Raw genomic sequence first — 24160 nt, forward strand, 5'->3', positions numbered from 1 at the left:
GTGTCTTATAAACGTTATCCAATCCTTAGTTACATATTTATTAACATTTAAACAGTGTCTTATAAACATCAACAAATCGTTAATACTGCATTAATTAACACTTCTTTGCAGCTTCCTGGTCTAAAGTGGGAACAGTGTCTTATAAACATTAACAAATCCTTATTTACATATTTATTAAGATTTAAACAGTGTATTATAAACATCAACAAATCGTTAATAATGCATTTATGAACACTTTGTGCATCTAGCTGGTCTAAAGTGGGAACAGTGTCGTATAAACACTAACAAATCCTTAGTTAAGTATTTATAAACAATTAACCAGTGTCTTACAAACATTAACACATTCTTAACCATGCATTTCTTAACAAATAGGCATTTTGCATCTAGAAATATATGTTTCAGGCCCAGCTGTTCCGTTCGATTGCCTCTTTGTCTCCAAGCGTGTACCTTTACGCTACGCCAGGCTCTTTCGATGTGCTGTGTTTGAGCACCTGTTCTACAAACCACCTTGAATGGTTGACAGTTTGGTGATTGTAGCCCAACTCAGAAAACTCCTACGATATGGACGCCATTCATCGCTCATGATGGTAGAACCTGTCCTCACATGGTGCAGAATCAAAGGGAGACGGTCTTTTCGACCTCTTCTTTCCACAAGCCGCAGCACTGGCTTGGCTCTCTGGTTGTGCTGCACACCAACCATGCCAAACACCCATTTCTTTGCCAGACCCAAGGGGTCGGGCTTACATGAGGCTTTGTATCTGTTTCGTCCATACATGGTATGTCCTCATTTGTCCTCCGGCCCCAGCCAAAAAAAAGTTTGTGACGTCCCCTTTCGTAACGAACTATTCATGACATCATGAACTTCAGTTATAAAGTGGTTTGTAGGTGTGTTACATGCTAGGACTTCATTTTGGGTCTGGCAGAACCAGGTCTCCTGGTCTTGTTCTCTTGCATACTGTTGTGATGACAAAAACAAATAAAGAAAAAGAAAAGAATGAACATCACCAGTCATTTACAACTTCAAGTCAAACATTCTTCAAAAGTGAAATAAAGCCAGAACACAAGATCATGTATTAAAGCTACAACACAACTCAAAAAATGTTGTTAGGTCAAGTTCCAATCTTTGATTTTTGAAAAGAGTGAATGGAGCCAGCCCCCAGTACCATTAGGCTTCTATAGAAGATACTTTTGAACATGTACTCTATCGATTGTTTTACAAATTCAAATACTCTTTAATCTTCGGATATAACCTTATTATCCATAATTAATGTTGGGCTTTACTTTTCCAACCATATGGGTTAGGGTTCTGCCTGATTTATATTTGTCTGCATGCAAAGCTCACAACGCACTGCAGTAGAGGGATGCGTTAAGAAGGTCTTAGAGCCACAATTCTCAATGTGTGACGCTAGCGACCATCCTTTAGACTAGAGCATGGGTCTTCAATAGGGGGTCCAGGTTCTCTAGGGGTCCTCATAGTTACAATTGGGGCCCCCCAAAGTTTTTGTGTGCTAGGAACTTAATTAACCAGTTGAACCCAAGCATCATTATCTTATTATATATAACACAATGTTCTAATTAGAACATTATCAGAAAATAGCCGATCTACAAGCTCACAAGAGCATCCACTGTGATGCGTTGTGAGCTTCAAGATCGGCTATTTCAGGAAAATAAATTTGGCGTAGACTCTAGGCTCTTTTTCTGGAAAAGAGCAGACCAAGTCAAGCGGCACGGTATTGAGGGTTTAAGTGTCAAAATATTGTCCGAATTATTATATTTTAATAGAAAATATGTGGCAACAATCAATTTAATTTACACAACACTGATGATAAGTGGTGTCAAACAAGTTAATGGAGCCATTAATAAAATATATGAAAATGTTTATACTGCAACACAATTTCAGACAATATGTAGTGGGGTCCCTGCCTCATCTCTCTCTCAGCTAAGGGGTCCTTGGCCTGAAAAGGTTGAAGACCCTTGTTTTAGAGAAAGCAAAGAGAAAGACATGTCGACTGTATGTCTTCCAAATGACTGAAACCAGTCGTGGACTCATGGCAACTGAGAACTTAGTCCATCCAAGATACATGTCAAGCCCAGTAGTTGAGTTTACATAATTTTCAATCAGAATGACAGCTTGATTGCAACTCTACACACCTTTCTCCTATGGCGGAAGAGACTTTCATCTATTACGGCAATCTCTCTTCTTCTGCCAATGAGCAGTCCTGTTCGTCGTCTCATCTTTTCCACAGCCCTTCTACAGATCTTCCTCTTTTTTGGACATCATGGACAGGCTTGCACTTCTGGCAGCAATCTTGTCATCCATAATGTCCACCTGTCTGAGAAGGAGGCCCTGTGCGAATCTGTAAAACACATACAGCACATAATACATTTGCAGGTTTAGTTCAATTGATTTCTGAAAAAAACTAAAATTATTTAGCGGTCTAAAATGTTTTAGATGGCTTTCATCCAACGTGCTTTACATAGATTGGGCATTACATTCACACACCGATGGCGGAGGAAACCATGCAAGGCACCAACCTGCTCATCGGGAGCAATTAGGGGTTCAGCGTCTTGCTCAAGGACACTTCGACAGTAACTCTGGGGGAACCCGGGATCGAACTGGGAACCTTGCAGCTTCCAGTTCATTCTACCCGGCCACTCTACTCCTGAGCCACTGCCGCCCCCTACCTAAAATGTACTGCATCCACTGAAAGAGGTTAAGTCTGGACCCTTGGAATAAGGACTTGGGCCTGTTCAATTTTACAATTGCTTTCCCTCTGTGCAGACTTTTGAATAGTTCGTTTATCAGAACATAAGTAAATGTAAGTAGCGGTAGGTGGTAAAAGAAGGCTTTGGAGGTCACCTAAATGAAGGCATCAAATGTTATTCATCAGAGCCTGAGCTTGGCCAATGATAAACTGGTACACACACACACACACACACACACACACACACACACACACACACACACACACACACACACACACACACACACACACACACACACACACACACACACACACACACACACACACACACACACACACACACACACACACACACACTATAGCATGAGACCTGAGAGAGATAAATAAAATGGAATAAAAAAGATGACTTTAACAAGGGGGACAGTGAGGGTTGCTGAGGAGGAGAACAGAGACAAAGCATGAATGAGTGTTTCAATGACCTGATTGAATAACTGTAGGAACTTGGGAATCATAATGTTGAGGGGCCTGTTGAGAGCATCACTGTCCAGCCTGTTGAGAGCATCACTGTCCAGCAGCTCTGACGAAGCCCCGAAAGAGCGCTGAAGGACAGACACATGGACACACATGTGCACATATGTGACACAAACAATTAAACCACAAGCAGTAACAGCGGAGACAAATTTGTCATGTCATACAGTATGGAGTTCAAGGCTGGATTTCACATAAGCATTTGAAAGGCATTGTGCACGTCACTTGTGAGCATGTCTTACCTTGCCGGTATTATAGCGAGTCCTCTGAATTGAGCAGGTTACAGAGCTGGGGCAGAAGCTCGGGCCAGGTTAGCAGCTCTCCTTTGGGTGTAATCATTATGATCAGGATGCCTAGACAGCCAAGAGAGACGGAGGTCACACAGTGTGTGTGCGATAAAAAGAAGAGATTACCCTGTATGTCAATAATCATAGATATGAATTTCATCAGAGACCCCACATTCTTCAGTGCAGTCAGTGTACAGTCAGGGGAATGGAGAGGAGATGAATTTGTAGCAATTGTAGAAATATTAGGCCTTAATTGTCCAATGTCCAAGTGTGTTATAGTGATGTGTACTTTACATTACTTATTATATTTTATTTAATATAGACAATCCAATGTCCAAGCGTGTTCCAATTATCTGTATTTTACATTACTTAAAACCATTATATTTTATTTCATATAATGTAGACAATTTAACATCTAATGTCCCCTCTTCCATGGTGGCCAATTTTCCTGTTACCTTTATATAAAGTAGGCTACAGTATGTGTGTGTGTGTGTGTGTGTGTGTGTGTGTGTGTGTGTGTGTGTGTGTGTGTGTGTGTGTGTATATATATATATATCTATATCTAACTATATATATACACACACACACACACACACACACACACACACACACACACACACACACACAGTCTGCATGATGTGTGTATACACATATACACACACTAACTGCATGTAATGAGTCCAATGCTTTATTTTGCTTTCATGTCACTGGTTAATTTTCTGTAGATTTCTTTAGCACTTAGCATAAGGCACTTTTAGTTTATTTTTGGAAATGTTAAACCACAAGGTGGCTAAGTCATATTACTGATAAATATGGGAAAAAATAAAAGCCTTCCTCTGAATGTGATAATACCTTTGTGCATGTTTTGCTTGATCTTTGAGAAATAAAAAGAGATGCATCATAAGTAATTAATAATGAAGAATTAACATAACACAATGTCAAATTAGCTAGCTTAAAGGAAAATTAAATAAAAAAAATAATAATAAACATACAAATTTAGCTCAGGATTCAGGATCCCATCACAACGTCCACCTGACAAATGCAGCCGATGTAAACGTATTATTAGCTTAGCTTAACTTCTAAGTTAAGTTAGCCTAGAAGCTAACTTATGTCCCACCAACACACAAAGTAGCTTGCATGGACATGTGAGTGTTAAGTCACAATGTTATTTCAACTATATTCCGAAGCTGTACATGTAGATAATAATAATAATATTAATAATAGTTAACTCCATTGCTTTTTCTCCTTAGTAGTTCGTGGAATTCAAATATGGGACCGTTGTAAAGACCGGATGCGTGTTGCCAGATTCTATGAGAGAAATAAGCAACCAGGTCTAGGAAAACGAGCCCAAAAGAAGCGACTATGGGCCACATGAGCACTTTAAACCTACTGTATACATCGGCTATTTGAAAATAGCAGATCTACAAGCTCACAACGCGTTGCATCACGAGTGACGCGTTGTGAGCTTGTAGATCTGCTATTTTCCAATAAAATGTTGGAGTCTAACTTATAATAAAAAAACCTGGATACACTGAATGCAGTACTCGGTCACGTGTTAAGGGACGGCCAATGAGAGCACAGCTGTGGTTGTATTGTTTAGTTTGTTGTTTCCCCAAGCTCAAAGCTAGTACACTGGAAATAAAAGTTCAGGTTGTGGATCAAGCGATGTGGCTGACCCCTGTCCACACGCGCAGTTTAACGTTGATAAAGTTTCGAAGGACACCTATATTTGCTCCAAGGTAAGTTATTTGTTTTTTAGACGATTGAATTAGCCATTTTTTAGTAAAAGATTACGTTAATATTATGCTTTAGTAGCAGAGTGAACGACTGAAACACAACAGAAGCTGGCTTGGTCTGGACGGGCAGTCTAGTATCAAGGCTAGCCAAATATATAGCGTTAATAAGTAATTATTAGAAGAACTGTGGTGTTAACATCACTAGCCTCGCGTTATCCATATGAATAATAAAATATCCACATGGAGCCTATAGGCTGTGGCCATAGTACGATAAATGGAGACAACGACGCTCAGCTAAGTGGCTAATGTTAGCATAACAAAGTGTTCACAGGCCAGACAGATTAAGAATACGCTTAAGATAGATCAATGTTGAGATATTCATTTTTCAAATGTCAGCTGAAGTAGGTCAAATTGATGTAGGACTTAACTTATCCATGCATGTATGTATAACGTTTGGAACATGATTTAAATTAAATAAATAAAGTTAAATGGGGATATATTTTCTGTGTGTATGTTATTCTAGCACTACATTGATGGGAAGCCAACAGCATTACACCCTAACCCAGTTGATGCCGGAGTTTCACACCTTACATGCAGACCATCTCCTAAAAAAAAGGTAACCTTATAACATTGATGCGGATATAAAGCTTAAGCATAAGCAATATAATCATTATGGGTGTACCAGCGATTGTACACAATCAATGAAACATGCTATGCACCAGCTGGTGAATAGCATGTTTCCTTGATTGTGTCTTGTTTATTCAATATATTCTATGCACTTAAATTAGAACTAACAGCATGGATTGACTCATAACATCACTCCTAAAAATACATACACATGCGTGTACACACACGCACACAAACTATGTTTTCTCTGTTTATGATGCCAAGTGCAATATTACTTACCCTGTGGTCCCCCCTTCATTTAATAATTTAATATTATTCAAGACTTTCATAAGATCTATTGTATGTGTTATGGATGTTTTCTTTGACAACAGACTATGATGACTTGAGTATGACTGACTAATAGTTTGACATAATGTTGCACAATGTTTCATACAGCGACAATAAACAGCTTATTAAGTGTACCCTCTAACTATTATTTTCTAATAAATTCTACTCCAGGTTCAAGCCATGTTTGCCAAAGAGGAAGCCTGCCACAGAGCAGGACACCGAGCAGGAACCAGCAGAAATGGGTATGTATGATGTATGTGCAAAAGCAGTTTAAAAATCTGATTGGGGGGGGGGGTAGGGGGTCCGCGGCCAAATACATATCTTTTTGGGGGTACTTGGCCCAATTTATTTTTGTGAACCACTGATTTAGAGGTTTTTTGTTGAATCGGCCTCGGGTCTCAATGTGCAAAAACAGCTTTTAATACTTTTCTGAACATTTCTGCCACACATGAGCATCACTGCCTAAAGTGGCCAACAGATATAGTGTACTAACATACAGTACTAACATCTCATTTCTTGCTAGTAAAATGGTTAACATGGAATTTGTGGAGCTGCACAATCATGTTATTGATAAATGCTGTCTCTGTGCACTCTGTCAAAAAAACACATCTCTTCTTTTGTAAAGCACAAAGTCACAGAATTCTAGGCCACTCACTAGCAGCTGACCTTGAATCTGGTAGTAGCACGGGTGAGTTTTAGAGATGGTCAAGGTCTCGCCCTCTTTTACGATGTAAAAATGTTTTATTGTTTCTACTGCTTGGGCCACCATCATGTCCCTTGCAGCAAAGGGACATTTAATTTCAAGCAACCCACTGCCACCACTGCCATCGCATACAATGCCATCTGGCGTTGCCCCAAGAAAAGGCAGATTTGGTTGCATTAAAAGGCCACAACTGTGCAGGTGCCTTTCAGGAAAGTTAGCACGGTACTTCTGCCTGGCCAAAGACTCGTTCTGTGATCCAGAATTAGTTGCAGTAGATTTGAATGGCTTGGGATAATATATATCCTGTACAAAAGCCTCTGTAATTTCTTTACGTTTGATCACCATTCCAAATTTTGAGGCTGTGATTCTACCCTCCCTCTGTTCATGCCACTCTGGATACGACGCTTGCTTTTTTTTGGTGTCCTGTACTTTGTGGGCATTTTCCAAACTGAAGCTGGTGGTGTTGTGCTCTGGTACGCAGACATCACTGTCAATGGGCAGGGTAAGATTGGTTTTGCCACATAAGGGTGATGTTGCACTTGTGCAAGATGGTGCTGGTGGCTATGCTTTCTCCAAGAATGGTAGCTGGGAAATAATACAAAATAATTACAACCACACAACCTGATGAATACAAAATAACCTATGACGTTGCATTAAAATATTAAGATTTTAACTCAAATGTTACTTTTGTTTTTCTTTTTTAACTAGGTTGCTGTGCCCAGGATCAATCCTGTGCCGATAAAGAATCCCTCGTCGAGAAAGCCCTGGAGCCATGCCATGCTGACTACAACACCCAGGTCCAAGGCCAACCCCAGAGCGAGGAAGAGGATACTGAGAAGGCAGAAGGAACTGCTCAAACTAATTTATCATTTAGAGAGAACTATCAGAAATCAAATTGAAATGACCCCAGAAAGAATTCAGCACCGTACCATTCAACATTTCTTCCAGTATAACACAGGGTTTACCTACGAGCAGTTTAGTAGCCTGTGCACAGTATTCAGCATTCCTAACAGTGACAAAGCTCCCCCACAAATGGCACCCCTAATTTACAAAAGAGTTTAACAGCAAATAACTCTCATGCCCTTGCGTCAGCAGCTCCTCATAGTTTTGATGAAATTACGTCAACATTTTGATCATAAGGAGCTCGCTTTCAAGTTTAACATAAGTCATCTAAGTGTAAGCACTTTGGTAAACTCTTGGATTGATTTTATGTTCACCTCACTTGGGCGACTTCCGATGTGGCCCCACAGAGATATACTCACACAGAAAATGCCACCCACGTACCAGGCTGAATTCCCTACCACATTTGCAATCCTGGACTGCACAGAGATAAAAATTCATCAACCAAGCTCGTTGGCGCTACAGAGCGAAACGTATTCAAATTATAAGTCTACCAGCACACTAAAATCATTGATTATTGTTGACCCAAGAGGCTCTATTATGTTTTGTTCTACCCTATTTACAGGTTGTATATCGTATCGTATCGTATCGTACCTTAAGCAGGGTGATGGGCTTATGGCAGATAAGGGTTTCCTAATAGAGCAAGATGTGGAGGACTTGAGGCTAAAATTGAACATCTCTCCCTTTGTCCGATCCCCAATCAGAATCCCCAATGTCCGCTTGCACAACATAAATGAAATCTGGTATGTTGTGAGCATGCTCTCCAACTTTCAACCAATGTTACTGAAAGGTTAGCACCAGAGTTGAGCAGTAATAATGGAGTAATTTAGTGAGGGCTGTTGAGATCATGTGTTTCTGTGTAAAAATAAATCACTATGCTATATTGTGTGTGTGTGTGTGTGTGTGTGTGTGTGTGTGTGTGTGTGTGTGTGTGTGTGTGTGTGTGTGTGTGTAACTGCATAATGTGATTTTTTCTTTCTTCTCATCCCAAAAGTGCATTTAAACCATTTTACCAGGTAGCTCAGGCCACAGCCCATGGGGTACATTTCCTCTCCAAGAGGTAACAATACAGGAGTTTTCTGGACCAGGTAGCTGACTGGTGTGGTGTCCAGCGACTTTATCTCCTCATAAGTTTCCTCAGACACTGAGAGTTTACTTGAAGAAGAAAAAAGATGTATCAGGTGTACAGCTTTCTGATTAAAGCTAAAATCATAACCATTACCAGGATATGTATAGTTGGTGTGTGTGTGTGTGTGTGTGTGTGTGTGTGTGTGTGTGTGTGTGTGTGTGTGTGTGTGTGTGTGTGTGTTTATTACCTGTTGCATGTGTAAGAGGAAAATACAGGCTTCCTTTGCGCTTCAGTTTAGCCTTTGCCACCACACTGCAAAAAATGGCCATCTAAAAATAAGAAAAAAAAAATGTAATACAAGTGTATTTTGATTGAAATAAGCAATCTAATCTGCCAATGGAACTAGTATACTTTAGCTTGTCAAGATGTCTTGAAATAAGATGTGATATGTGGGCTTTCAAGATAAAAATACATCTTGGAATTAGTAGGAAAAACTAATTGTGAGCTATATTAACTAATATTAAGTTATATAATAGATCAAATATTTCTTGAAGTTAGCTGGAAATACTCAAATTAAACAATTGTTACTAATATTAGGAAATGCTTTTTGTGTCATAATAAGACATTTTGTCCTGTTTGGCAAGCCTATTCATTTCAAATCAAGCATATGCATCTTATTCTAAGCTCTACAAAAGTGATATTGTTCTAGATATAAGACCCATCACCCAGTTTGGCAAGCCTATTCATTTCAATTCAAGCGTATGCATCTTATTCTAAGCTCTACAAAAGTGATTTTGTTCTAGATATAAGACCCATCACCTACTTCAAATAAGACTGAAATAATTAAAACAAGTCTTGCATTAAAGAAATACAATTTATTTTCTATGTATACCTTATATAAAATACAGTACGTGCAGCATCACATGGCAACTTCACAGTATACATACAGTGTGTCTGACTGGAGCACCATTCACCCTTCCCTCCAACCATTGACTGGACTGAGGCCATTCACAACATAAAAAAGAAAACATAAAATAATATTGCACTGGCATTAGATGCTTTCAATACTTTTTGGCTCACAGTGTACTGAATTAAAATAAATACATGTACACACAATATTGAAAATCACAGAACATGTCAAATGTGTATAACATTGAGGTCATACATGACCAATGTCATGTCCCTCAAAACACGTACAAAGTGCTTACTGTATATTTTCACATTCAAATAGGGCATTTCTTTAAAAGGGCAAGAACACAAGGTAGGGTTGCCTTGGCATGATACAACTCCAAGGTGGACAAGAAATCCAAAATAGTCATTAGAAATTGATCAATATGCTCCTCATTGACTTACATTGTACAGTGAAACAGCTCTCAAAGTCTCTCCTTTAGCCCGTACACAAACAGCTGATTCAGACATTATAGAACATCACAAAACCCATGTTTTTCCTTTTTAAATTTAAGATTTCAACTTCCACTTGATTTTACTATTTGAAGATCCGGATGCGGATCCAGTCCAGGTTTTGTTCCTCATAAAAATAGTTTTATAATAAAAAAAGGGGAAAAAAACAGTACTGGGTTTTATGATGTTCCATTTTGTCTTAATCAGCTTTGTTTGCGTTTGTTTACGTGCCAAAAGAGTGACTTTGAGAGCTGTTTCACTATACAATGTAAGCCAATGAGGCAATGGACCAATCATTTTTGATTTCTTGCCTACCTTTGGAGTTGCATCATGGCAAGGTAACTACACAATCCAAACCTCTACCAATATTTCCTCTACCCTGATATTTTAAGATTCAAAATAAAGTTATTGCTTTAACACAAACAGCTGGTTAATATAACACATTCCTCAATATAAAGTGCAGTGTAATAACATTCAAATTAAACGGTTCGGTATTGAACATGTACTGCTCGGCTAACAAGGCTACATAGAATTTAAGGCTGTGGATTGCAGCCTAGAATACTATCTAGGCTGTGGATTATAGCAAGGATGGGGATGGGGGTACTTCAGTCCACATCTGACCATAAGCTTTAGTGGCCGATGAAAGCTTTCCAATCGGCCATGAATTTCTTGTAAGATGGAGTGAGGTCTCCCTCATGGATTTCGTCCATGAGGACCTCCGTTTGTATGACAGAAGGCGGCTACACACTTGGGGTACCTAAGGTGTAGGGCATAATAGTAGGCCATAAGGTACAAAACACCCTCTGCTACCTCACATTTTGGGAGTGTATGTATGGGCTCATCTCCTATAGCCAGGAGGAAGCCGGACTCACTCACAATCAGCACAGGAGAGGATAGAGGACGCTTCTTCAAGTACACATTGGGGTCTTCTTTTTCCTTTAACACAAAACACACACATCCGTCTATCAAGTAATGCACTTTTGTTTCAATGATCATTTCATTTGTTAAACCTGAGCCAGCTAAATCCTGATTATATTATTATATGCAGGACCTTCAGCTATAACTATTTCAACACATCAGATTGTGTTGCTTTTGACAAGTGAATATTATACTGTAATGTTGTACACAGCTCACCTCCAGGACATGCACCAGAGCCTCACTCGCGTCTCCTAGCCTCTTTGGAGCAGCAGTCGTAGAGGGGAACAGTGATGGCAGTGCACGGAGGACCATGAGAGCCTGTTGAACTGTTGAGGAAAAGATTCATTACATTTATACTTAGATAAAAATGCACAATCAATGATCTACAATAGATATCTCTATATATATTTAAGACAAAAAGAGAGATAGAGACTTGCACATCAACGTGATATATCCACCCAACATCAAGTGCTTACTTTTGGTCATTCCCATTGGAGGTTTCATCATCTTTTTCGACACGCCATAAAACTGCAGCTTCTGGCAGAAGTCGTGCCATCTTCCTTTCAGTTCATCAATGTAGTCGATGTTATTCTTGTCCAGGATGAGGCGAAGTTCCTCCATCACCTATGAAATATTCAATATATAAACACGTTTGAATGCATCATCTAGGAGGAAATTGGCAAAACATTGGTAGATGTTTTGAATTATGCCTTTCACTTACATGTGCAATGAAATGGAAGCACGGATATCCCTCTATAATTTTGTTGTATTTGTCCTCATCGCGAACGGAATCTGAATCGATGAATGCTCTTCTGGCTTTGAATTCCAAATCCTGGAGCTGAGAAACAGACTTGTGGTTTGCCTGTAGGGTTTTGTGGAGCTTGGCCATGGTTGCTGGACTGTCGGACTCGGAATCAGGACTGTCGATATCTGCCGGCTTGTTAGCTAGAAGACACAAAAATACATCATTAAAGTCAAGTAGCTCTATATTCTGATAATAATCATAGTGTGTTTGTTCATTAACAGGGTTCTCCTGTCTCTCTACTAAACATAAAATGCATTTTCAGTTTGGGATACCAATTTTATCAAATCAGAAGAGAGAACTCATAAAGGATAAACACGTGAAATTGGAATTGATGACACAAAGTAGTGAGGAGACAAAATGTGTGAACTAGGACACTATAAAATTCTAGCTGAAATGGGTACCCTCTCCTGATTGCCTAAAATTGGCAACACAACTGTTAAATGTATGTTCTGTTTATTAAAGAGCTGGAGAGACACGGTTGTGTTATGCAAACACAACATAAAATAAATACATAACATTTGATATGAATGAGTGATTATAAAGTAAAGTAGTTGCTGCACATGATATTGGATGATTCAGGTCTCTAATAACAGTCAAAGCAGAATGCACATTTGCCAATACTAACCCTTCTACTTTATTTTACGAGTGCATCATGAAAACCAAATTGTGATATGGGTTAATTAGACCTGTAAACATCACAAAAATATGAACCCCTACACGGGTAAATGTGTAAATATAAATTTGAAGGTCACCTCTTTCTGGGATCGTATTCTCCTCTGAGGAGCAGTCTAGAATGATGGTCGAGTCACTCGAAGAATCGATTTCCTCTGTGTCAGTTGGCTGCTCCAGACGGGGCATCATCGGCTGCGGGCGGTGCTTCTTTGAAGGTCTCCCATCTGGAAAGATCTTTTGGGGGGATCTCAGGTTCTGCAATCGTTTGAATAGCTGTCCATACACAGTGACCTGCACAAGACAAAAGTAAAGCAGTCTAAACTCCACTTAAAATGCCAACACTGTAGTCATGAACTGGATACATTTCACTTACCCATGTAGTGTTATTGTTCAGGTCCTGCAGCATGGGGTAGTACAGGACTATTCTTTTTGCCATATCTGTGACTTCTGGTTGTGATGGGTATCGGTCAGATTCAGCATCCCCCTTTGCCCTCAGGATTGCGATCATACTGGTCATGGTGTTACGGATGAGCCGGCATCTAAGGTCCTTGGACATTTCACAGTTCCGCTCTTCACCCCTCTTCGCCAACACAAAGTATCGTTTTCGGACGTGCTCAAGTTTGCTGTCTGTGTATACGTAGCCTGGGATGGATATCTTCACAACCTTTTCAGGGGTTGTGTAGTTTGCAGCTGGACATCCTCCAACAGGTGTTGAAGTCTGTGGCAGTGGTGACTTGTTAGCAGAAGTAGAACCGCCTGAGTCTTCTCGGCCAGATTCCTATAAAATAAAAGATTATGAAGTACTGGCAAAACCAACATTTCCTTTTTACTGTGTTGTTAAACTGCACTGACAACATAGCACAAGAATGTTTAATGCGCCAGCTAACCGAACACCAATGAATATCTGAACCAGAGGATATTGGAGAAATTAATTAACAATTGTTGATCATGGTTTGCATTATTACTCTGTTAAGCAGAACAATAAACAGTTTTGTGGTATAATAAATCAATAAAAGGTAGGCTTGGAGAATGCCTAATGGTGTTACAGCCTAAACAAGTACCAATGCAACAAAGTTAACTTAAAGTTAGTCCATTTAAAAATAATTTAACAACTGAACACTTCTATAAGCCATCATGACTTATATAGGTTGCTACTTAATGCTGTGTTATTGTTAGAAACTGACCTCGACATCAACATGACCTGAAGACTGCCAGACTGCTCTTCTCCTCAAGAAGTTTTCTGGGCCTGGTAAAAGATCCCGCAAGTCTGAACGAGTCAGGGTGCGCATCATTGCCTCACTGATGCTTGCAGCTATAGGAAAATAGGTAATAAAAACAATATCAAATATTGCCAACTGGAGTCTGGGGACTGGAGCTGCAAATATTATTAAGTATTCTAATATTTTTTAGAAGTGTTTTTATAATATTAATTAAACTGATTTGATCCAGGGGGTCGTCAGCTAAATGACTGATAATTAGGAACCAAATGGACCCTTACCGGTCCATTTGTACACAGTTACACAGGTTAACAGGTCTGTAACCCTCTGAGTTACTGCTGCATCCATAAATACAATAACAAGCACATAGGTGGCTTTATATCTAACCATCTATATAAAATTCGAAATAATAGCCCTACAAAAAAGGTATATAAAAATAATGTTTAACTAGAACTTTGTCACTAGACAAAATTACAGGTTAATGAGAGTAAATACAATTATTTTTGTATACTAGCCTGCATGTTCCAGTTATCCAAAGGGTTTGGCATATGCACAATGTCCCATTTCACAAGTTTCCAAATGAATAAAAACCTTTGAAAATAGCAGATCTACAAGCTCACAACGCGTCACAAATGTGAGCTTGTAGATTGGCTATTTTCAAATAACCAAAGCATCTAGGTCTGAATTGGTATGTTTTACAAAGTAACTTGAAACTAAAGTTCTCAAATAATTGTAGTAGAGTAAAAGCATAACATTTGACTCGGATGTAGTGGAGTAGAAATAAAGTTTTGAAAATTGGAAATACTCCAAATAAAAGTACTTCAAAATACCTCAGAATTGTGCTTAAATACAGTACTTGAGTAAATGTACTTGAGTTACTTTCCACCACTGCTTTTACTTAAGTAAAAAAATGTAGTACTTTTTCCACCACTGGTCATTTCTCACATCTATAACAAATCAAACTTCATTAAAAGCGTCAGAATAGGTACAATATGATGGACATGCCAAAAAATTACAGATTTACAAGCTCACAAGTATCTGACATTATGTTTAAAAATATTTGCATGCATATTACCCCTTAAAGTCGACACAGTGAAGTCATCCATGTTGTTATGGCAGCTAGCTGGTTAGCCACTTAGCCCAGCTTCTTGGCTGCATTCTGCTAGTGTGTGCAAACAAACAGATGCATTTCAGACATAAATAACATTCACCGTTAATGTAATCAACTTCAAAAGTAAAATCTAATGTTGTATGTAACTTACCAGCAATAACGTGTGGTTTCAAATCAGGTTCGTTGGTAAACTTTGATAAAGTTGCAGAAAAATAAGACGGTGTTCTCATCATCACCTGGGAGCTGTAATCAAGCTCAGCGCACAGCTGTGTGTGTGAAACTGACGTCAAAGGAGCCGCCCATGGGTCGCTACCATTTCCAAAAGGAGGGGGGATTTGTGACACTAATTCATTCATGAATCAATTTAAAACGCATAGTTTCTTAATTGATGAGGGGTTTATAACATATGTGTACGTAAACATTAGTTTTTGTTCCCTACATTTTGTGCAGTGGAATTAAAATGAAAATATAAGATAACTGAAATATAACTATACCCTACATAGTCTGGTATATTATGGACCGGCAGTGGTGGAAAAAATGACTAATTTTTTTTACTTAAGTAAAAGTATCAATACTGCAATGTAGAAAGATATACTCTGTTAAAAGTAAAAGTCTGGAATTCAAAATTTACTTGAGTAAAAGTACAAAAGTATTGGTATAACAATGTACTTAATGTACCAAAGTAAAAGTAGTCATTATGCAGAATTTCCCTTTTCACAAGTTTTCAAATGTATAAAATGTATACAAAATCTTTTGAAAATAGCAGATCTACAAGCTCCGCACTGTGAGCTTGTAGATCTGCTATTTTCAAATGGCCTAAATGTATATAGGGTTGAAGGAATACAAGTCAGGTGGCCTGAGGTGGGCATCAGGGCACCCATAGAGTTATAATATATCACCATATTTTTGGGACAACTGGGCACCAAAACCATCTGAGCACTAGGGACATGTGGGCACCTGGACGAGTGGGCACTTAGGGGTGGAGACATGTGGGCACTAGGGACCTGTGGGCACCTGGACAACTGGGCACTAGGGACATGTGGGCATTTGGGCAACTGGGCACTAGGGACAAGTGGGCACTAAGAACATGTGGGCACCTTCACAACTGGGCACTAGGGACATTTGGGCAGCTGGACAACTGGGCACCAAAACCATCTGGGCACTAGGGACATGTGGGCACCTAGACGAGTGGGCACTTAGGGGTGGAGACATCTGGGCACTAGGGACATGTGGGCACTAGGAACATGTGGGCACCTGGTCAACTGGGCACTAGGGACATGTGGACAACTGAGGGGGTCCCTGTTTCATCTCTCTCTCAGCTAAGGGGGCCATGCTTTATCTCTCTCTCTCTCAGTTAAGGGGGTCCCTGTCTCATCTCTGTCTCAGCTAAGAGGGCCCAGATGGTTTTGGTGCCCAGTTACCATCTGAGCACTAGGGACATGTGGGCATTTGGGCAACTGGGCACTAGGGACAAGTGGGCACTAAGGACATGTGGGCACCTTCACAACTGGGCACTAGGGACATTTGGGCAGCTGGACAACTGGGCACCAAAACCATCTGGGCACTAGGGACATGTGGGCACCTACACGAGTGGGCACTTAGGGGTGGAGACATGCTGTTTCATCTCTCTCTCAGCTAAGGGGGCCCTGCTTTATCTCTCTCTCAGTTAAGGGGGTCCCTGTCTCATCTCTGTCTCAGCTAAGAGGGCCCAGATGGTTTTGGTGCCCAGTTATCCCTAGTGTCCAGATGGTTTTGGTGCCCACATGACCAGTTACCATTTTTTGAAAGTCATCAGTGGTTTGATTGATTGATTGATTGAATATTGTATTAGGCAAACAAATGTAAAACAGCACAATTACATTTAAAATACTTTGACTAAAAGGTCCGTCCAAAAAAGTCCTTGCGGTCTAGTTTCCATTGAGGTCCTTGGTATTCAATTCATAGTCATATATAGTAGCACCAAACAGTTCAAATATCAACAAAACAAAAAAATGCAGAGTTTGGTCTTATGAAAAACATTTATATTGTAAATTCATCATTGTATTGTTTTGAATGCCAACCTCTCTCTACAGTTGGGTGGAATGATCAGTATTTAGTGTATGAGGTAGAAGTTCCTTACCAGGCTCAAGCCAATATTTTTGTTGATCCTGGAAATCTTGTTGATTATATGCCATACTACTATGTGACATTAAATAATAGAAAGTACATGCCGATTAGGTATAAGCTCACAGACGTCATTGCACATGCTTAATGTTGTGTGGGGAAGAAAGAAAACTGACTTTTCCAATAAAGATGTCTTTTCTGGAAATAAACTAAGTCTATGTCTTGATATGAGAGGATACATCTTTTACAAATAACACAACGCCTTAAAAAATGTGTGATATGCCAAAAAAGCTTGTTTTATCCAAGACATGACTCAATACCAGATAATTTCAAGATGTTATCACTCACCAAGACATTCAAGTTACACTGTATGAAAACAAGCCCCTATATCTCACAGAAATAAGACTGGTTAGATGATTGTACCTTATATTAAGTGTGATGAGGCATTTTGAATAGAAATAAGCCAGATGTACTTCATAAGATTTTGATTTTTTGCAGTGCACAACTTTAGTGACCGGCTGTGCCTCCAACTTCTTCCCTCTCGGCTTGTGCCACTGCTGTGGAAGACTTGTGGAACAAACCTCCACCTCTGCATTCTTAGAATGCTGCAGGTCCAGGTATTGAAACAAACCCACAATGTGGGAGCAGTAACACACTCCCCTGAAGAATTATAGTGAGAGAAGATTTGTTATAAATATACCTGTGATTGTGTTTAGCTGGGTTTGAACTTTAACATTGCATCTTTATTCACTGGGCCTATAGAGTGATAAGTTAGAGGGGCATATACTGTACTGTATGCTGCAATGGGAGTATTCACTTAGGTAATGACAATAATAGGTTGATTATGACATTGTAAAGGTACAAATGAAAAGTCAACAATGATACAATATTACAGTGTTGTGTTGATGTTACTTGGGCATCCTGAATCAATCTGAATTAGATTAATTTGCATGGTAACACATTTTTGATAGTAAAAATCTGAGTAAAAGTTACAATGCTGAGAAACGTGCAGTTGCCTTTTTGTATTTTGATGCCATATGTGAAGGTACAAATCATGAGACTAACAAAATGTTCTTTTTGCATCCTGAATCAATCTATTAGATTGCATGTTAATATAAACACTTTTGATAGAAGTAAGGTAAACAACACAAGTTAATGCTCAATGATACTAATACTGATATTGACATCGTCACCAGTGTAACTAAGTACATGTACTCAAGTACAGTACTTGAGTACATGTACCACCAGTGGTTGAATGTAACTAAGTACATGTACTCAAGTACAGTACTTGAGTACATGTACTTAGTTACATTCCACCACTGGTTACTGGAGAACTGAATCACTCATTTTTTGATTATTGAGCATGTTGGGAAACATGTGCAGTTTCAGCCTTTTTTTTTTTTACCTTTTAAGTAGTGTATTTGTGATAGACTATATCTGGGACTTCCAAAATAAATCACGATGTAAGCAAGCATGCTTGGCAGAACGTTTTGGTCACTAGGTCATAAGTTCAACACACCACCAGGGAATCATGTAGCAATGTACCACTTGTTAAATTATGTCCTCATTATGCTTGTCTATTAACTAAGTACTTATTAGTTGTTTACTTACCCTGCGATACATGAACACTCCTGTCCGGTGCTACTGTTGTCAACATAGTTAATAACTAAAAGATGAGGTTTCTCCCTCTTTCTTTGTGAGTGATACACCTTTGCCTCTATTTTGTTGTTTGAAACATGATTGTGTATTCCTCCACTGCATATTGCTGGCCTTGATGGTGAGATTTAGAAGAGATTTTGGAGCTCTTCCTCAAAAAATCATCTCCATTAACAGGATATTTATAGTTGCTGACCCCCCCCCCCCCCCCCATATGTCCATATAAGGGCACACCCACATATGCACATATACTGATAACATCAGGATCTCCATATATAGGCATAAAAGGGACAAGGACAGACAGATATAGAGATCTCCATGGGCAGAAAAGGGATACAAGCAGACAGACAGATACATGGTCTTCAGAACTGTATGGAGCATATGGGTTGATGCATTATAATGAGGGCAATCTTTTCCTCTCTTATTTTTACTAAATATTTTTCTCCACGTCCATCCTTCTGCACTCACGCTCACTGAATAGTAGTAATGTAGACCACCATTTGTACTGTAGTAATTAGGGTTGTAGTCGAGACCACCTAAAGCGAGTCCAAGTCAGTACCAAGTCCGAGGGGGGGCGAGTCCGAGTCAAGACCGAGTCCGAGAGGCCAGGGAGGGGGTCGAGTCCGAGTCAAGACCGAGTCCGACGGGAGGCGAGACCGAGTCGAGGCCGAGACCGACCGGAGGCGAGACCGAGTCGAGACCGAGACCAGATTTTTTTTTTATTTTTATTTTTTATAGAAAATGTTCAAATCAGCCTCATGGTGGCGCTATGACAGGCCACAGGAAACTTTGCACACTCCCTAGAGGCCAAGGAAAAACCCTTGCCCTGCATTTTTCACATCTGCCTGTTAGAGCGCCACCAGGAGGCTGACTTTTGTAAAACAAATTTGTTGCTATTAGTCCTTCAGATTCTATCCAAAAATCACGCAAATCAGTACACAGTATCTCTATAGTCATGTGATCAAGACGGATGTGTCCGATATTTCATATTGCATCCTAATTTGCTAACATTAGCTTCCAAAGTTTGCAGGATAGATCAGTTTGGAACAAAATGCCTCAAATCATAAACGCAGCATGCGATTTCCGTGAAATTTTCCACACACATTCCCACTAGAGAGGAAGAAATGCCGCCCTTTTCACATTGGCCTGTTATAGTGCCACCAGGAAGCAACAATAACCTACCTGACCTGGCGGAGACCTGTGCTCCGAGGAGCACTTTTTCTAGTTTTGTTTTGTTTTTATTTTGACATTTAAAACATTCTTTGCATCTTTTAATGAATGGCAGAGCAATTAGCTATTTAGTTATTTTTACTGAATTAATTACATCTCAATGGTAAACCTAGACCAAACAACAATGACCAAATTGACCAATGAGCCATTATCATCATTACACATTAATGTTCCTTACAGACAGAACAATGAAAACTACTCCCCTTTAATGACAAGGAGCCATCATTACATAGCACATCGATATGTGCTACTTTAATGACTGAATTACATGTGAATGGTAAAGTTATTGACCAACCAAGTCTCACACCCCAGCAATGAATCAGTGTTTCAAACACTGGTGAGACATTCGATTTAAACGCACTGTCATTCAATATGCGTTTGCATCTTCAGTTTTAAAATATGTAAACGTCATAATAACAGGCTACAGTAGTTATATATATATATATTTTTTAAAGCAGATCTACAAGCTCACAATGCGTCCCATGATGCATTGTGACCAGGCCTGGAATTTCATCATTTTAGGCCAGGGGCAAGGCCACTTGGCCTTTTGTCATTTTCTAGGGCACAAAGGCCAAATGCCAGGGCATTTTTTTTAAAGTCCACGGACATAATGAATTTAATTTGAAGGTTAAGGATGATTTTATTTTAATATAGTACAAGAATAGTATAACTATCTGTGTAATATAACCCATATTGGCAAATGACCAATATTTGTACTAAGTTATATTGGTCTCAATATTTGTCACATTCAGCCCTGGACTTCACTGACTGAAGTAGGGGTCATATGAATCACATTAGATTCACAGATTTTATGTATTTTCCCCACAAATTGTTTTCATTCAAATTAAATGTGATTGAACTTGCACTAACAATGACTTTAGTTGATTTTGCACTATTTAAAATATAATATTTCTTAATTATTAATAATTGAAGCTTGTAGATTGGCTATTTTCACCAGTTTTTAAATAATAATAAAAAAAAAAAACATACAAGGTTTCCACCCAACAGCGACGTTACTGTATCAGTACATGAGTCAGTTTTAGCATATTTCATTCTAATTGGCTACGATGACTGCCTATGAATTTCATGGCCTGGGTAGGTAAACCTGGCCTGGCGGAGATATGCCCTGTTGCGCACAGCAGAACAACAGGTGAAGGCAATGAACTTAAACAAGGACTGTCACATAGCTGAAATAAACTTTCCATTTAGATCATTGTTGACAAACAAACAGAACATGGATGTTGTTTGCAAAAGGATTATTTATTTCTTGTCCATTTGTTTGTGAGATGAGATCACAGCTTCTCTCTACTTTTGTGTGATATTGATAGCCTATAACTTTGAATTTGTTTGCAGTTCATTTCTATTGCTTACTGGATATTAAGACTAATAATTTTGGGATTTCGCTGTATTTTGTCAAATGTATTAATCTATATTTTTCTGTTGATCAAGCCTCGGGTTTTGTGATTAGATGCGCACACGCGCTGTCAGCCACTGGCAATCAATAATGTGCGCAAGGAAACCTTACTGAAAGCCGTCTCTAATCATCTTTAGAGAATCTCGTTTATTAAAACAACCACAGGCTACACAGTGAACACACAATAAATAAATAAATAAACACCTGGAAAGCTTGCGCTGTTAGTGGAAATAATTTAAAAATAAAATAAACTAGAGGGACATGGCAGAGTGTGTTCTGCTGCTGCTGCGCTGTCAACCACGAGATGATGCGCTCCAAATATAAAAGGATAAAGGATGGGCAGTTTCCCTCGCCCTGGCCTGGAAACGGATGGGCTGAGAAAAAAATAGTGTGGGCAAACTCTTCTTTTACTTTTCAGTTTTTATTTATACAAATTCTATTTTCTCCACTTCCACCCTTCTGCATTCGCTCTCACTGAATGGCAGTAATAGACCATCATTTATTATTGTTAATATTATTATTATTACTATTATTGTACTTCTTTTACCTTGAACAGAACAGTTTTTTGATTAAAATAAATGTAGGCTAATTGGTTAATAATAGATGTCACCACAGGTGTTACTTAATGTGTTTGTGAATTCAGTTAATGTTCAAAAGGGTGTTCCTAAATAATGTTTTATGTCTTCTAATGATTATTTCGGTTTGGTTCAATTTTATTCCAGCTGATCGATGTTGCATTATATTTGACCAATTTGTTACTGTTTTATTTAAGTCTGCTAACTACTGTAACTGTAGTGATGTGGATTTGTTTGCATGTTTGAATGTATTTATATGTCTATGTTAAGTTAGTCTATGCATGGGTAATTTGAAGCTTGATTCAAACTTGAGTGTTATACTGCAAATAAACAACCTTACCAAACTGGTTCGGGGATAATGTAGAAAAACAAGTTTCATTCATCCTCTAAGACTATCATTAGAAATGGTGTCTCTATATTTGGAAATAATCAGAATCTTTATTTAAAATGTTTTACTTTGAAGGCAGATAAAAAAAGGATGTTAAGTTGATTTCCTGTTATTTAACACAGCTGTGCCGTATCAGTAATAATCACTCATCATCATCATCAACTCCAGGAGACGACAACCTCAACCTGTGAAAAGTTTTAATCAAAGATCGTAATACAACAATGGACGAAGAACCAGAAAATCTTTCTACAACAGCAAAAGACGATGAAGTCGTCTTAGTCTCACGACAGACGAAACCACGCACCACTCGGGGTGGTAAAAAACCCGTTAAAAGGAAGAATGTTGTTGAGAGTTTCGGTAAGTTTTGAAGCAGGCTAGTTAGTCGTTAGCCACCACCAGCTAGCTAGCTACCACACTTTTCATGCAGAATGACTCATTTCACAAATTTTTAAATTTTGGGCTACTATTGAAAAGATGTAAAAATCACTGCAATCTTGCCATCAACTGGCAAAGGTGCTGCTGAATTAAAATAATGTATGAGCTACTGGATATCTATACAGTTAGTTGTACATTAATCACGTCTGTAACAAATTCTATAAGCCATATTTATTGTCTGTTAAATTAAGCGTTCTAATGCTACAATCATTGATATTGACAGTTAGTGTTTGAGCTTAAGAAATTTTAATCTAGAAGCTGATAAATGGGCAATACTAGGCTCTTATTCACAGCATCCACATTGGAAAGGCCCAATTTCTTTCCAGTATGGCTGCTGTGCATATAGCCTGTTGGCAACTAAGGCTGCAACTACGAGTAGATTAAATAAAAAGAAATAGATCACTACATTTGTTCCCAACGAATTTGGTTATCGATTTTCACCCTCAACGAATCTCCGGTATTTTTTTAATCAACTGCTGCTGTTTTTCCACTTGGAAACACTATTTTGTACAGTGCTAGCCGTAGCTATGCTATGGAATGAACCTTCTCTGTTCCCTTCCAATCTGATGCATGGGCATGACCACTAAGCAAAACAAAAACAATGGCGGCACGCATACAATTTACCGAGAGCTTTTCACCAACAACGTCGTAAAGAAAATGATTACTCTGCACTTGTTTTGCATGGTAGTAAGTCCACAGTGTAATGCGTGACCATTTCAAGAGCAGGCACGTTGCATTATTCAGTAGATCGCCTCGTTGTGCCCTCGTTAGCTTGTTAGCTAGGCGCTAGCCAGGCGAGCTGCCTTTGGACACCGGGTCTCAGTAGCGGGGGACCATTACATTATTATGAATAGTATAAACCACACCACACAAAGCCCAGTAAGGGGGGAACTTAAGCAAAAAATAGCCGATCTACAAGCTGCTACGCGTTGTGAGCTTGTAGATCTGCTATTGCGGTAACTAGACGCCCATTAAACTACTTTTAACTGTGTAGGCTACTAGGTATATCTGGGCACCGTGATGTATAAATGTCTATTTAGTCCAAAATGTAAACAAATAATATACTTTGTAAATGTTTTTAAGTAGAGTATACATGATTCGAACATGCTTAAACATTATGGAATTAAGGTATAATATTTATACAATTGCTACAAAACCCTTTTATCCTGTCCTTTTGGGGCATAAACTATAAATTGACGGATAAAATTAAGTCTGATAATGATGTACTGTGCATGTCACTTCATGTATACTTTACAGTACTTAAAAGCCTAGTGCCCAGTGGCCACCTGGCAGCGGTGGCCTAGTGGTTAGAGGGGCGGCCTTGATACCGGAAGGTCCCTAGTTCGATTCCCC

The 24160-nt window shown here is 39.0% G+C and overlaps 1 protein-coding gene and 1 long non-coding RNA gene across 2 annotated transcripts; both read right to left on the bottom strand.

The window, feature by feature from the left end:
- Positions 1-2251: 2251 nt before the first annotated feature.
- Positions 2252-12114, bottom strand: LOC308073598 (uncharacterized protein; the record flags this gene model as incomplete). Its single annotated transcript, XM_080412599.1, has 7 exons — positions 11923-12114; positions 11678-11825; positions 11418-11527; positions 11041-11219; positions 8827-8968; positions 3198-3304; positions 2252-2357 (listed from the first exon to the last, which is right to left on the bottom strand). The coding sequence occupies exons 1-7, from the start codon at positions 12088-12090 to the stop codon at positions 2252-2254; spliced, it is 960 nt and encodes a 319-aa protein (XP_080268725.1). The 5' UTR covers positions 12091-12114.
- Positions 12115-13257: 1143 nt separating this feature from the next.
- LOC308102782 lies at positions 13258-15265 on the bottom strand. Its single transcript, XR_013934693.1, has 4 exons — positions 15158-15265; positions 14971-15057; positions 13863-13990; positions 13258-13456 (listed from the first exon to the last, which is right to left on the bottom strand). It is a non-coding gene; the product is annotated as an uncharacterized lncRNA (long non-coding RNA).
- Between the last annotated feature and the right edge of the window lie 8895 nt (positions 15266-24160).

The sequence above is a fragment of the Gymnoscopelus braueri genome (genome assembly GCF_963280865.1).
Source record: "Gymnoscopelus braueri genome assembly, chromosome: 2".
NCBI classification, from domain to species: domain Eukaryota; kingdom Metazoa; phylum Chordata; class Actinopteri; order Myctophiformes; family Myctophidae; genus Gymnoscopelus; species Gymnoscopelus braueri.